This window comes from Oncorhynchus kisutch, linkage group LG9 (genome assembly GCF_002021735.2).
Source record: "Oncorhynchus kisutch isolate 150728-3 linkage group LG9, Okis_V2, whole genome shotgun sequence".
Lineage (NCBI taxonomy): Eukaryota > Metazoa > Chordata > Actinopteri > Salmoniformes > Salmonidae > Oncorhynchus > Oncorhynchus kisutch.
The window spans coordinates 27,164,340-27,180,040 of record NC_034182.2 but is presented as its reverse complement, the minus strand read 5'-3'; the positions used below and the strand labels follow the sequence as shown (position 1 = coordinate 27,180,040).

At 40.7% G+C, this 15,701-nt stretch overlaps 2 protein-coding genes across 2 annotated transcripts; both read left to right on the top strand.

The window, feature by feature from the left end:
• The first annotated feature begins 3,103 nt into the window (after window positions 1-3,103).
• Window positions 3,104-5,085, top strand: LOC109879319 (uncharacterized). Its single transcript, XM_031831352.1, has 7 exons — window positions 3,104-3,275; window positions 3,411-3,810; window positions 3,962-3,968; window positions 4,060-4,316; window positions 4,420-4,548; window positions 4,657-4,706; window positions 4,823-5,085. The coding sequence occupies exons 1-7, from the start codon at window positions 3,233-3,235 to the stop codon at window positions 4,885-4,887; spliced, it is 951 nt and encodes a 316-aa protein (XP_031687212.1). The 5' UTR covers window positions 3,104-3,232; the 3' UTR covers window positions 4,888-5,085.
• Window positions 5,086-6,648: 1,563 nt separating this feature from the next.
• Window positions 6,649-9,592, top strand: LOC109879318 (uncharacterized). Its single transcript, XM_031832266.1, has 6 exons — window positions 6,649-6,712; window positions 6,872-7,234; window positions 7,371-7,739; window positions 7,920-8,051; window positions 8,271-8,305; window positions 9,208-9,592. The coding sequence occupies exons 1-6, from the start codon at window positions 6,655-6,657 to the stop codon at window positions 9,343-9,345; spliced, it is 1,095 nt and encodes a 364-aa protein (XP_031688126.1). The 5' UTR covers window positions 6,649-6,654; the 3' UTR covers window positions 9,346-9,592.
• The last annotated feature ends 6,109 nt before the right edge of the window (window positions 9,593-15,701 follow it).

Sequence of the window (15,701 nt, the reverse complement as noted above, 5' to 3'; positions counted from 1 at the left end):
AGTCCAGCCAGTAGACTGTGTGACTCTGTATGGTGCAATAGACCACAAGACCATGGTTGTCTGAATGAGGCGTCAACAAAGAAGATTGGGTCCAGTTCAACCAATCACCCATTAGCCCTTTGTTGAAGTGTTGTACACATGGGTAGACTTTCTCCACTCAAGATGATATATTCAAAGATGGTGTCACTGTTGATGATATTTCTAATTCTCAAACAAATGGGAAAGTTATATAACTTTACCAAGGACTTCAGTGGGATTAAACGTCTGAGTGTGAAGAGAGGAGTTGACAGCTTTAACCTGACCATCTCTAAGACACATTTAGGGGACTCAGCTACATACTACTCTGCTGCTATTTAAATGGACAAAGTCAAAGGTAACCTAACTTAGTTCTATATTTTGGATATTATTTTTTCATCCATGATATTCTAAATATACATTATAAATTGTGTATTGTAATTGTAATAAATCTAGCAGGACAATACAATTTATAGATGATGATATTCATATGTCACTCTTTTCAGATTTAGAGTCCAAGAGTATGTCTATTGTGCAGCAGCCAGGAGACTCTGTGACTCTGAACTGTACAATACACACTGAGACCTGTGTAGGAGAACACAGTGTCTATTGCTTCAGACATGGCTCAGGAGAATCCTGCTCAGGAATCATTTACACCCATGGAGACAGTAGTGATCAGTGTGAAAAGAGCTCTGAGGCTGGGTCTCCTACACAGAGCTGTGTCTACAACCACCCCAAGAGGATCCTCAGCCTCTCTGATGCTGGGACTTACTACTGTGCTGTGGGGAGATACTGTTTGGGAACAGGACCAAGCTGGACATTCATAAGAACTGCAGAGTGAAGGAAAAGCAGCCAACAAGTGGTCAACATATGTGGGAACTCCTTTAAGACAGTTGGAATATCATTCCAGGTGAAGCTGGTTGAGAGTATGCCAAGTGTGCAAAGCTGTCATCAAGGCAAAGGGTGGCTACTTTGAAGAATCAAAAATATTTTGGTTACTATATGATTCCATATGTGTTATTTCAATGTTATATGTGTTCACTATTATTCTACAATGTAGAAAATAGTAAAAATAAAGAAAAACCCTTGAATGAGTGCGTGTGTGCAAACCTTTGACTGGTAGTGTATGTCAGTAGACTAAATTGCTCTTCTGAAATCCCTGCATATATTGCTACTTTTAGCATCAATAAATGTCCATTAAACAACTGATACTGACTAAAATAGACTTGTCCCTTCTCCTCTGGTCTGTACATAAAGTATGTCAGTATGAATGTGTGCAGAGGGCTTCTGCTGACCCAACCTACTGATAAATGCTAAACCCACCCATGCATGCACCCACACAGCGAGATGTTCACAGGTACCTGCACTCTGTGGTCTGCTGTGAACACAAAACAAGTCCGTCTTTACGCTTTGGACAGGCCTGCTGGCCTTTTGCACACTCTGTGCCTCTATGTGGTTTTCAGCAGGATGTCTATGTGGTGTCACTCTGTTTTCTCTCATTCTTGAATGTTGTTCACAACCATGACAATAAGCAACACAGTCCACTTATATACTGTATGCCAAATCGCTTCACAGGCAAGGATATTGCTACCAGTAAGATTGCACCTAAATCAACCATTTATCAGATCATCAAGAACTTCAGGGCGCCCAAGAAAGTCCGGCAAGCGCCAGGACCGTCTTCTAAAGTTGATTCAGCTGCGAGATCGGGGCACCACCAGTACAGAGCTTGCTCAGGAATGGCAGCAGGCAGGTGTGAGTGAATCTGCACGCACAGTGAGGTGAAGAGTTTTGGAGGATGGCCTGGTGTCAAGAAGGGCAGTAAAGAAGGCACTTCTCTCCAGGAAAAACATCAGGGACAGACTGATATTCTGCAAAAGGTACAGGGATTGGACTACTGAAGACTGGGCTAAAGTCCTTTTCTCTGATGAATCCCCTTTCAAATTGTTTGGGGCATCCGGAAAAAAGATTGTACGGAGAAGAGAAGGTGAGCGCTACCATCTGTGTGATGCGCTACTGTGTCATGCCAACAGTAAAGCATCCTGAGACCATTCATGTGTGGAGTTGCTTTTCAGCCAAGGGAGTGGGCTCACTCACAAATTTGCCTAACAACACAACCATGAATAAAGAATGGTACGAACACATCCTCCGAGAGCAACTTCTCTCAACCATCCAGGAACAGTTTGGTGACGAACAATACCTTTTCCAGCATGATGGAGCACCTTGCCATAAGGCAAAAGTGATAACTAAGTGGCTCGGGGAATAAAACATCGATATTTTTAGCAAGAAACTCCCCAGACCTTAATTCCATTGAGAACTTGTGGTCAATCCTCAAGAGGCGGGTGGACAAACAAAAAAACACAAATTCTGACAAACTCCAAGCATTGATTATGCAACAATTGGCTGACATCAGTCAGGATGTGGCCCAGAAATTAATTGACAGCATGCCAGGGGGGATTGCAGAGGTCTTGAAAAAGAAGGGTCAACACTGCAAATATTGACTCTTTGCATCAACTTCATGTAATTGTCAATAAAAGCCTTTGACACTTATGAAATGCTTGTAATTATACATCAGTATTCCATAGTAACATCTGACAAAAATATCTAAAGACACTGAAGCAGCAAACTTTGTGAAAATGTATATTTGTGTCATTCTCAAACTTTTGGCCACGACTGTACATATCAGGATATGTTCTATGAATAACAGTCCCCCCTATAGGTCATCAGGAGTACTGCCTGTAGCTATTGCATGGGGTGGGGCTAAATCTATTTAAAGTACACGTTTGATACCAAGAGCATGGAGGTACATGATGTGTAATGTATAATTTAAAATGTACTGCATAGTTACCAGATAACATTATACTTTCAACACACTTTAATGAAGAACATACATTTATTCTCTTTAAACACTGCATCAGTATTGGATATCTTTGATTCAGTTGGTGCCTAAATAGCAAACTGAACAATATAAAAAATATATATTTATCATCTAGACACCGCAAAATGTATATGCTTTAACCACCCTCTCCAAAATATCCTATACAGTAAGAATTGGTTCACTTTGCATGGATTAATTAAGTGATTTTCAGTTACGAAGACCATGGTTGGCTGAATAAGATGTTAACAAAAATGACGCGTCCAGTTCGACCAATCACCAATAACCCCATAGTTGAAGTGTTTTCCACTCAAGACACAGGTTGTGAAGAGGACATCTTCAAAGATGATGGCACTGTGTCTGATACTGGCACTTCTTGTAGAGATGGGTAAGTCCAACTTTGATATTTCTCTGCTTAAGGGATGTAGACTCAGGTACTTAATTGATGCAATTCATCAATTATTTTTTTTGGAATATAAAGGACTTGTGTAAGTAATGGATCATGTTTCTGTGTGTATTCTAGCTGCTGCACAATCCTTGGAAATGCATCTTATTATGGCCAATGTTGGAGAGACTGTGACTTTGCACTGCTTCTATAAAGGCAACCTGGCACTCTACCTTATGTGGTACAAGCAAACAATGGGTGACAATCCTCAACTCTTATCAACCTTTTCCAAGTATAACAAGATTGCAACATTTTACCATGAATTTAAGGGTAACACTCGCTTCTCAGTGCAAAGCGGTGAAGGAATGAATCACCTAAAGATCTCAGACATGCAACTCTCTGATTCAGCCACATATTACTGTGGGAACTCGTATGCCAACCAGGTGGAGTTTGGAGCAGGAGTCATTCTCACTGTGAAAGGTATAACATCTGAATTTACAAACAAAGGAAATAGTAACTCATTTTCTGCACTTATAATGTTAAGGGATTTTTCCACATTACGTTTTGGATACAATGGCTTAATTATGCTGTATTTGCATGATCAGATATGACTGTGTATGATTTCAACAATGTTAACTTGGGACACAACATTGGGGACAGTTGTACTGACTTATAAACATTCTTGTCAGGTTCAGGGTACAGAAAAATGTCTGTGCTCCAGCAGCCTGTGTCCGAGTCAGTCCAGTCAGGAGACTCTGTGACTCTGAACTGTACAATACCCACTTAGACCTGTGCAGGAGAACACAGTGTCTATTGGTTCAGACATGGCTCTGGAGAATCCCGTCCAGGAATCATTTACACCCATGGAGACAAGAGTGATCAGTGTGTGAAGAGCTCTGAGGCTGGGTCTCCTCCACAGAGCTGTGTCTACAACCTCCCCAAGAGGAACCTCAGCCTCTCTGATGCTGGGACTTACTACTGTGCTGTGGCCTCATGTGGGGAGATACTGTTTGGGAACGGGACCAAGCTGGACATTCAAGGTAGGTGATACGGCTTGTATCTTAATTATATTTTACTGATCTACTGTGTGGAATATACATTGACTTGCTGTTCTGAAGGTCCTTTATCAATGTTTGAATGTCCACAGGCCAAAGGGCAGACCCTCTTATCTTGGTGTACTGCCTGGGTGTAGGATTGGCTTTCTCGTTAATCCTGATCATTGTCCTTGCTTGCATCATGTACAAGATGAACCAGAGAAAGTGTCTGCAGTGCAGAGGTAAGTGACAACCTTTTAGAAGTTGCTCTTCTTTAACATTACCGTCTACAGATGTATCTGCATGGGAAGAAGGAGTTGCATCTTTATCTTTGAGGTGTTTCATTTCAGGATCCGTCTCTCTGACACCATGTCCAGCAGTCTCTTCTACAGATGCAGGGGTAAGTAGAATTCCTTACATTTTGTATTACCATGGAAATATGTATGGAAATGTTTATGTTATTATTTAACATATGGTATTATTTCCCCCTCCCACCTTTATAATTGTTTCTCACAGAACCAAGATGGAGACAGTCTCCATTACGTAGCTCTGAATCTGAGCAACAAGAAGAACAGGTCTAGAAGACAGAGAGGTCACATGGAGACAGTGGTGTATGCTGGGATCAGACAGTAGAACTGGATGAATGAAACAGACCAATGAATTCTCTTTTTATCAACTCTCCCTTTATTAACATTATTATCTGTATTACTGTAACATATAATTACTGTAGATACTTGAATTAAATGCATTGCTTCTCTGCCAAACTCATTTTAAATGGACTTGCTTGTGATAAGATGAATAAAGCATTTAACAGCAGTCAAGACAAAGGACGTTGAATGTATTTATTTAGACCAAACTCAGGATCTTTAAAGGTGCAATATGCAGAAATCACTATGCCATTTCCTGGTTGCTAAAATTCCAATAGTTCACCTAATTTCAGTTTATGTGACAAAACAACCAATGTGTAGAGAATCATTGTACCATCTAAACTGCTGTCAAATATCTTTTCAATAAGCAATAATATTGTATTTTCAGCTGTTATAAACTAGTGTACAAAACCGAAAGTAAAAGATGCAAAAACTAAACTTAAGAACAGGATGCTTAGAACTAGAGCTCCTAGAATAGATCTACTGCTTCTTAGACTTGCTTTCAATGAGAAGGAAAGATCTATAACTCACATTTCTATGGGAATTTGGTCAGGTCGCCCAAAAAGTTACATATTGCTGCTTTAATTTGTAGTGTTAAACTGTTTTTTAATCTCTTCTCGTGCCACTAACATGCCCTCAAACACACAGCAACCTATTTACATTGTCTGCAGTCTGTGATGACCACAAGATGAGGATGTATCTGCGCTTTGTTAGAGCCTGCTAGTTTTGTACACAGGACCCTCTACTCTCTCTCTCTCTCTCTCTCTGTGGTTTTCAGCCGGATGTCTCAGAACTCTTAGCTCTCCGATACTCTAGGCTATACTACTTGCTCTTCAATTTGACCATTTAACAACAGTAAACCAACTCTTTTGATGAGGCATCTTATCTATACATAGCTGACTGAAATCTGTGAAAAAACACAATAAGGTATTTATTCAATAATTTCACCTAGAGCTGCAGTTCTTAGTCAAACACAACACCGTTTTAACAGTGAAGTATTATCATCACCTATAGGCCTAGAGGAATCTGCCTCCTCAATAACAACATCATGGGAAGGGATAGAATCCCTTATTGAGGAGGGATAGAATCCCTTATTGAGGAGGGATAGAATCCCTTATTGAGGAGGGATAGAATCCCTTATTGAGGAGGGATAGAATCCCTTCTTGAGGAGGGATAGAATCCCTTATTGAGGAGGCAGATTCCTCTAGGCCTATAGGTGATGATAATACTTCACTGTTAAAACGGTGTTGTGTTTGACTAAGAACTGCAGCTCTAGGTGAAATTACCGAATAAATACCTTAGTGTTTTTTCACAGATTTCAGTCCAACTGAATGTCCTGAATTAGAGATTGTTTTCCATAGATGTTTTTAAGTGAGGTGAAGTTCACAACTATCAGACTCTTGACGTAGATAACAGTATCTGTAGTGATAAAGAATAAGGGATTCCAAACTTGAATGATTAATACCTAAATTTGTCCTGAATATATAAGGATAAGAATATACCTATAATAAAATCTGTCTGTGTCTGATTTAGTCCAGCCAGGAGACTCTGTGACTCTGGACAATGTGAAGAAGATTGTCGTAACGGAATAAGGCGTCAACAAAAATGATGGGTCCAGTTCGACCAATCACCTGTAACTCCATTGTTCAAGTGCTGTCTACATTGGTGGACTTTTTCCACTCAAGACAAGTTGTGAGGAGGATGACAACTTCAAAGAGGTTCACACTGTGTCTGATATTTCCACTTCTTGTAGAGATGGGTAAGTCCAACTTTTATATTTCTCTGCTTTTGACATGTTCTCCCTTGATTTGGATGCATGAGATATCACATGTAATACTTTACAGACAATTATAATATTCTAAGTTGTATTTGGGGTATGTAACAGCAAATATACTGTATTGTCCATGTTCCTTAATAGATGTGGTAGCTGGTACTGAATCCTCATCTATACTTCAGGACGGTGGTCTCATATCATCCAACGTTGGAGATGCAGTGATTGTGCACTGCTTCTATAAAGACCACATGGACATGTATTTCTCCTGGTACAAGCAACCCTTGGGAGATAAGCTTCAACTCTTCTCAACTGTCTATAAGTTTGACAGGAACGCAACCTTTTACCATGAGTTTAAGGATAACCCTCGATTCTCAGTGGAAAACGGCCAAGAAAAGAATCACCTAAAGATCTCAGACATGCAGCTCTCTGATTCAGGCACATACTACTGTGGAAGCGCTTATGGAAGCAAGATGGAGTTCGGAGAAGGAGCCATTCTCATAGTAAAAGGTACATTTTTGTATAAATAATTTACATATATGCAGTGTAAATATGAGGTATTATCTTATTCAGATGAGATGTTGAATTGGAAAATGTCTACAGTAATATTCTAGAGATTCAATGGGTTTATTGAACTTCTTGTCAGGATCAGGGTCCAGAAACATGACTGTGCTCCAGCAGCCTGTGTCTGAGTCTGTCCTGCCAGGAGACTCTGTGACAATGAACTGTACAATACACACTGAGACCTGTGTAGGAGACCACAGGGTCTATTGGTTCAGACATGGCTCAGGAGAATCCCTTCCAGGTATCCTTTACTCGCATGTAGACAGGAATGATCAGTTTGGGAAGAGCCCTGGGACTGGGTCTCCTACACAGAGCTGTGTCTACAACCTCCCCAAGAGGAACCTCAGCCTCTCTGATGCTGGGACTTACTACTGTGCTGTGGCCTCATGTGGGGAGATACTGTTTGGGAACGGGACCAAGCTGGACATTCAAGTTAAATCTAATTTAATCTGTAAATATCCCCAGCAATACAGTCTATTCGTGCAAACAGCCTACCTCCAAATGATCCCATACATTTGTCTCAACAAGCTATACAATATCACCATCAGCTTTTGATGCCATACTTTACTGTTTGATGATATTCCTAAGCGCTCATGAATACAATATGAATTCTCTGTTACCCTTTCCACAGTTCCAGAGCATCATCCTCCATTTGATCTGAGTCCTACTGTTGTGGCCTTGGTCGTCTCCAACATCGTTCTGGGGATAGTGACCCTTCTACTTGTCTGGGCGCTGTGCAAGACTCTGAACAGAGATAGCAGAGGTATTACGTTATATCTAATGTATCCAATGTAAATAATGTTATAGGTGATGTATCTAAAGTTTCATGCATCTCTATGCAATGTACATTTTGTAAATATCAGCTAAATGCCAACGTATAAGCACTGTTAATTAACTGTTAATAAACATGAGTTTAAAAGCGATAGATTGTCATATAAAATAATTGCTTATAAAAGCTTCCTCTATTTCAATCCCTTTGAAGGGAGGACAGGTGTCCCAACGTCCCAGGGCAATCAGGTAAATTTTACAACATTTATAAATATAGTATATTTGATGTCTTTTCAAGAAACTGACATTTAACTTTATTTTACAGCTGGTATTCAGCTTATTTGTGATTTTTATGTTATTAAGCTGTGACATCTGCTCCTGCAACGCCCTCTACTGCTCATCATGTGTCTCCTTGACCTACCGCCACTCCCCCAGCTCTCTCTCTCTCTCTCTCTCTCTCTCTCTCTCTCTCTCTCTCTCTCTCTCTCTCTCTCTCTGTGTGTGTGTGTGTGTGTGTGTGTGTGTGTGATTGTGTTGGCGTAGACAGGTATGCTGGAGCCAGAGCAGATCCCCACCAGCTGCAACCTGTTCCATAATCAAGACCTCTACAAATACGCAGCCCTGCCACTTCCACACTGCCAGATTGTAATCTCTGCTCATTCTGCCCGCTCTGACTCTGGTCCCTGTCTCACATCTCGTTATCCTGCTTCTCTGTCCTGGATTTCCCACTCTACTGCTCCCTTGAATTCCACCCCAGATCTGCTTACCCTGTCTCAACCCCTCTCGCTCCAGCCTCAGCCGCCGCACCTGGTTTCAGAACCCGACTGAGTTTCCCCTGACCTGCACTCCATCTCCCCCCTGTGTTTCAATAAATGCCTTGGTTACTTCATCCCCGTCTCCTCATCTGAGTCTGCTCTTGGTTTCCCCTGTTACAGTAATAGGTCACTGTACTAGATATAGCCTACTTATCTTCGTGATCATTGAACTTCTGTCTGTCACTGTTCCACTGACTGTCAGGTCATTGTAGTGGGTGTACAGTCTGAACAGTCATGTCTTTTGTAGAGTGTTTTCTTCCACAGGAGAATAGAAACATTATATAGTAGATCATGCTGTCATCATAATGTATTTTCTCATGGCTCCACCCCCCTCAGAATCAAGACAGTGACGTGTTGAACTATGCAGCTGTCAGTTTCACCCCCAAGAAGAAGTCCTCCTCTAGAACAGCGAGAAAGAAGACCAGCAGAGAGGATGCAGTGTACTCTGATGTCAGATACCTTCAGCAGCAGTGAAATATCACCACTGTCACAAAGACTACAAGAAGCAACATTTTATTATTTAGTAACTTAAATTACTTAGTAATTTACAAGTCAACAAAGAAAACTTTAACACTGTCTTTGTTAGATTTACATAATGATCCTGTCCAGCCTTAAATAGCCATAACTTTTGACAGTTTGTAAGAAATCATCTGATAGAGAATCCCATTTTTGCTGTATGACTGTGTGTTTTTAACATAATAAACCATTAATTTATACACTCCGTTCATCTCTATTCTCTGTCTACTGAACATCTCTGCCACCACAATTACAAATATACAATAATATTAAAGGAATAGCAGTTTAGCTGAATATGTGTCAGGCTCCATCACAACATTAGAAATGGAGGAACACCAACACACATCTATTTCTTATCACAGAAGAGGTGAATTTTTAATTTAACCTTCATTTAATTATGTTTAGTCTCGTTGAGATACAAATACATTTTTTTCAGGAGAGAACATGAGAATCTCTCTGACTCCACATACCGCACATAGATATACACTTTGCTTTATAAGAAGTGAAGTGTCGGTTTACACACCTACCAGGCAGTAGTGGTGCGTGGGTAAAAACACTGGGGAAGCCAAGCCATATTACAACCTATGTGTTGTGATAATTGCATTGTTTTCTCTATAACCTGTAAATTCATATGCCTTGAGACCGTGATACACAAGCCTAACGGCCGAGACAATAGGGGGACACATTGGCAGCATAAATTCACATTTTCGGACCACTAAACAACTATTGATTTAGAACCACGGAGAGTTACCGCAAGTCGCAATGAAAACAGGAACTGCCTCCACTATTCCAGCACCATTTCAACTTCAACATTTCACCCCCAAGCCATAAGACTCCTGAACAGGTAATCAAATGGCTACCTGGACTATTTGCATTGTGTCCCCCCCCCCACCCCACCCCTCTTTTACGCTGATGCTACTCTCTGTTTATCATATATGCCTAGTCACTTTAACTATACATTCATGTACATACTACTTCAATTGAGCCGAGCAACCAGTGCTCCCGCACATTGGCTAACTTGGATATCTGCATTGTGTCCCGCCACTCACCACCCGCTAACCCCTCTTTTATGCTACTGCTACTCTCTGTTCATTATATATGCATAGCCACTTTAACCATATCTACATGTACATACTACCTCTATCAGCCTGACTAACCGGTGTCTGTATGTAGCCTCGCTACTTTTATAGCCTCGCTACTGTATATAGCGTGTCTTTTTACTGTTGTTTTATTTCTTTACTTACCTATTGTTCACCTAATACCTTTATTGCACTATTGGTTAGAGCCTGTAAGTAAGCATTTCACTGTAAGGTCTACACCTGTTGTATTCGGCGCACGTGACAAATAAACTTTGATTTGAGTAGATTTGATCACCTCTGCTTAGTCTAATACAGTGACAACTAAAATATACCAAAAACAATTTAGTCCAATCAATGTAAGCTAAATATGATGTGGCTGTCCATGGTTCTGATTTCTGTGTGATTCTGAATCTCACTAAGTACTGTACTGTATGTGCATATCTAGACTGCCTAGTCCATTTCTCCTGTGTTTTAGTAGCTATTTACTGGAAGATAACTGATAATGTCTTCTACCTTGACTCTGCAGGCAGTTAGATTTGGGTATGTCATTTTAGGCTAAAATGTAAACAGGGGCGGATCCTTTACAAACTCAAACGCTAGATGCGGATGTAATAAATAGAGTGGTTTCAGTTTTCTTCCTACAAATGTTACTCTATCGTTGGAAAAAGTACAAAACATTATGACCCCATCACTGAAGGATAATACTCTCAGGAACACATATGCATCTTCTGTTTCCCTCTACAATTCCCAGATGTCAGAACAGACTGGACAAGACCAGGCACTAACTCAGACTGGGGTAAAAGGAACATCATCAATGATGATGAAAATGGATATGTGTAAAACTAACAGTGAAATATGACTCAGAGTCATGTTCTGGTTTCAAAACAGACTTCCAAACTCTCACGGTAGCTCAATGTATCGTAGTTACGTGGTAAGAAACTGAAGAGAAAAAAAACATAGCTCAATCAAAACAGTCTAATCTATAGCAGATAACTTTCAACACATCAACTCCTTTCCACATGCCCACTACTTTCCTTTCCACACACCCACTCAGCCATTCTCCAGTCATCATACTGGACTACAGCTACCTTCTCGCAAAAACACCTGAAAAGACCTGTCTACCTTTGTAGCTGTAGCTTCAGTCATTAGGGTTAGGATTAGGCTAGGGTTACAGCTAGGACTAGGGTTAGGGCTGAGCTTAAAGGTTAGAGTTGGGCTAGGCCTGGGGTTAAGGGTTAAGGCTGGTGAATAGTTCATTTGAACATGTATAATCCATCTGTAGGGTGAAGCCTTGCAGTCATCAAGGAACCCCACCAAACTGAAACACCTATGTCAGCTGTTCCCAAACCTTTTTGGCCTACGACCTCATTTTGATATCCAACATCTTACGAGACCCACCATGTAATAAAAAAGTGATGCAATCAACTGCCAATGTTTATTTTTTAATTGTCGACAGTATTTTTGACAGTATTTCAATATGAAGGAAGTAAGGTTTGAAGTGACTGAAATGCGTCAGAAAGGTATTGGGAAGTTCAGAAGATCATCAGGCAATAAAGAAAAGAATGTCGGCGTTGATGATGTTTTTCCCCCCAATCTTATTTAGTGCCTGGTCTTGTCCCCTCTGTTCTAATGAGTCATTGGTGCATGTGGGCATTGTAGAGGGAAACAGAAGAGTAGTATCCTTCAGGGATAGGGTCATAATAGTTTGTCACACATTTGTAAGAAGAAAACAGAAACCGCTCTGTTTATTACAACAGCAACTCGTGGCTACAGGAGGTTACTGACGTAACCCCAGTTCTATGAGCCAAGAGCGATTTAGTACATTTTATTTCAGTTTTTTTCTGAAACACTGACCTATATGAACCCAACCGAACCCAAACACTTATTTCCATTTTGATTGAACACAAATATGCTACATTTCTGTTTTTACATTCCACATAATATGTCTTTGTCAATTCTGCTTTCTGTAAATAGACATTGTGGTCCAATACTAACTACCACACCCCATACCAATGAAATCCCTTTTGATCTCACTGTGATCTCAGCGTGAATAACGAGGTGTTCTCTGACTCACAACCAGACAGAGCAGAATAGATTTACACACAGAATGGCAAGAACCTTCCTACCAGCTCTACTGCTCTATGAATTGAGTAAGTAAACTACTGTTAAATCTATCCTGGAGACAGAGTAAGATTGACTGCATCCATCAAGGATAACCAGAATGTTCAGGGCATCACGTCTTCCTCATTTCTAACATGTACATGTGATATCAATGATTCTAATCATTAATGTTGGACTTTGTTCCCTGTGTTTCAGGTTTGGTCTCTGTTTTGGTTTCTCAGTCTCAGACTATGGAGGTCCGCACAGGGGAACCATCACCTTGCAGTGCTCCAATCTTACAACGGCTGTGGGACACACAGCATGGTTCAAGCAAGTCAACGGATCAGAGCCTGTGTGTATCTCGTCTATATATGGCATTAATTCAACACCTGATCTCCACAATGGTTTCAAAGGAGCCATTTTGAAATGTTCAGCAACAGCACCAACAAGACCACTTTCTTTCTCAAAATCACTGAATTTGAAATAACTGATTGTGGCCTGTGTTTCTGTGGATTGTATCCACATAGTCACGTGCTATTTATCAATGCAACAGTTCTAAAAAAAATGCTTCAGTGTTCAGCTTTTTTCTGTCTTTTGTTACATTTGAACATGTTTATAGAGCCTTGTCAGGAGTTATCATGAAACAAAGGCAAACCGTTGGTGGACATCTTTTTTTAATATTATATTTTTGAGAAAAAAATACTTCTTTATTTTTTACTCATCTCAATGTTATAGGGCACAACGGAGGTGAGGAAATACCAGAGTCATCTAAAGAGAGTGAGTTTATCTTTCTTTCTCATATAGATAAAAAAAAAAGAATAATTAAGAAACAATAACTCAACATTTTTTTAGTCTGTCATTAAAGGATCACCAAGTGATTTAATAAAATGTCATCTAATAGGACATTGTAATGGAACTATCAATCTAGTAGGAGCACCCTGGTTGTGATCCTGGGTGTTGTGACTGCTGTTCTACTGATAATCATCCTCATCCTGGTCCTCAAGATCAGACGAGACTCAAACAGACACAATTCAGGTAGGATTCCATTTCATGATAATATTGGACCTGTGAACTACACTTCAAATGTGAACGTTTTCCCATTATATACTGTACACTGACGATCAGAAGAGACAGTGTGCTCACTAGAATGGAATGATCCATTAATACGTTCTCTCGTCTCTCTTTTATATCATATTTAGGACCTGATTCTCAAAGGCAATCACACAATGATCAGGTAAATACTGCATGATTAAATACTGAAATATTAGCAGTTCAAAAATCGTGGAAATAACATATGTTGGTTATGTCATGGTGTTTGCAAATCTACAAAACCACGATCCAGATGCATTGAATTATGCCGCCCTGAATTTCACATCCAAGAAGAGGATGATGGAGAGGAGAAGAGAGAAGGAGCTGGACCCCCATGTAGTGTATGCTGCTACAAGATGATAAAGTGGAGGAGGATGGAAGAGGAGGACCATAAGTTGTCCATATCTTTGAATACATTAATTTGCCATATCTTAGAATACAAGTTTAAATCTTGCTGTATTGTATCTGTGTAGTTAAGTTAAATCTATTGAAAGGTAAATCAATCAATCTTTGTAGTGTTACTTTGTTAGTTGTACCTTATGCCTACTGTAGCCTTCTGCAAAGTAGTTAGGCCACACAGCTCAGTGGTACAGGGTGTCGTTAGAGAGGAGGAGTTAGAAATCAAATCACATCAAATCAAATCCAATTTCATTGGCCACATACACATGGTCAGCTGATGTTATTGCAAGTGTAGCGAAATGCTTGTGCTTCTAGCTTTGACAGTGCAGCAATATCTAACAAGTAATCTAACAATTTCACAACAACTACTGTACCTAATACACACAAATCTAAGTAAAGGGATGGAATAAGAATATATACATATAAATATATGGATGAGCGATGACCGAGCGGCATAGAGAAAATGCAATAGATTGTATTAAATACAATGAGATGAGTAATGCAAGTGACTAGTGATCTATTTATTAAAGAGGTCAATGATTTCAAGTCTGTATGTAGGCAGCAGCCTCTCTATGTTAGTGATGGCTGTTTAACAGTCTGATAGAAGCTGTTTTTCAGTCTCTCGGTCCCAGCTTTGATGCACCTGGACTGACCTCGGCCTCTGGATGGTAACGGGCTAAACAGGCAGTGGCACGGGTGGTTGTTGTCCTTGATGATCTTTTGGGCCTTCCTGTGACATCGGGTGCTGTAGGTGTCCTGGAGGGCAGGTAGTTTGCCCCCGGTGATGCGATGTGCAGACTGCACCACCCTTTGGACAGCCCTGCGGTTGTTGGGGTGCAGTTGCCGTACCAGGTGGTGATACAGCCCAACAGGATGCTCTCAGTTGTGCATCTGTAAAAGTTTGTGAGGGTTTTAGGTGACAAGACAAATTTATTCAGCTTCCCGAGGTTGAAGAGGCGCTGTTGCGCATTCTTCACCACACTGTCTGTGTGGGTGGACCATTTCAGTTTGTCCGTGATGTGTATGCAGAGGAACTTTCCACCTTCTCCACTGCTGTCCCGTCAATGTGGATAGGGGGCTGCTCCCTCTGCTGTTTCCTGAAGTCCACGATAATCTCCTTTGTTTTGTTGATGTTGAGTGAGAGGTTGTCTTCCTGACACCACACTCCGAGTGCCCCCACCTCCTCCCTATAGGATATCTCGTCATTGTTGGTAATTAAGCCCACTACTGTTGTGTCATCTGCAAACTTCATGATTGAGATGGAGGCGTGCATGGCCACGCAGTCTTGGATGAACATGGAGTACAGGAGGGGGCTGAGCACATACATTTGTGGGGACCAGAAAAGTGGAAATGTTGTTTCCTATCTTCACCACCTGGGAGCGGCCCGTCAGGAAGTCCAGGACTAAATTGCACAGGGCGGGGTTGAGACCCAGTGAAGTAACAACTGTTTAATGGCTGCAGAGGAGTAGTTGCCTCTTTTGGCCTCTCTTAACTTAGATCTCTGTTGTGTGTGTGTCAGTGATTTGGTCATTTTTATATTGGGTGACCATGAGGGGCAAAAACCTGACAGTAGACAATTGCATTATACTGATCACTTCTAAAGACAAAATAAAGAGTTAAACCAAAATTGCCTTTATCATGATGTTA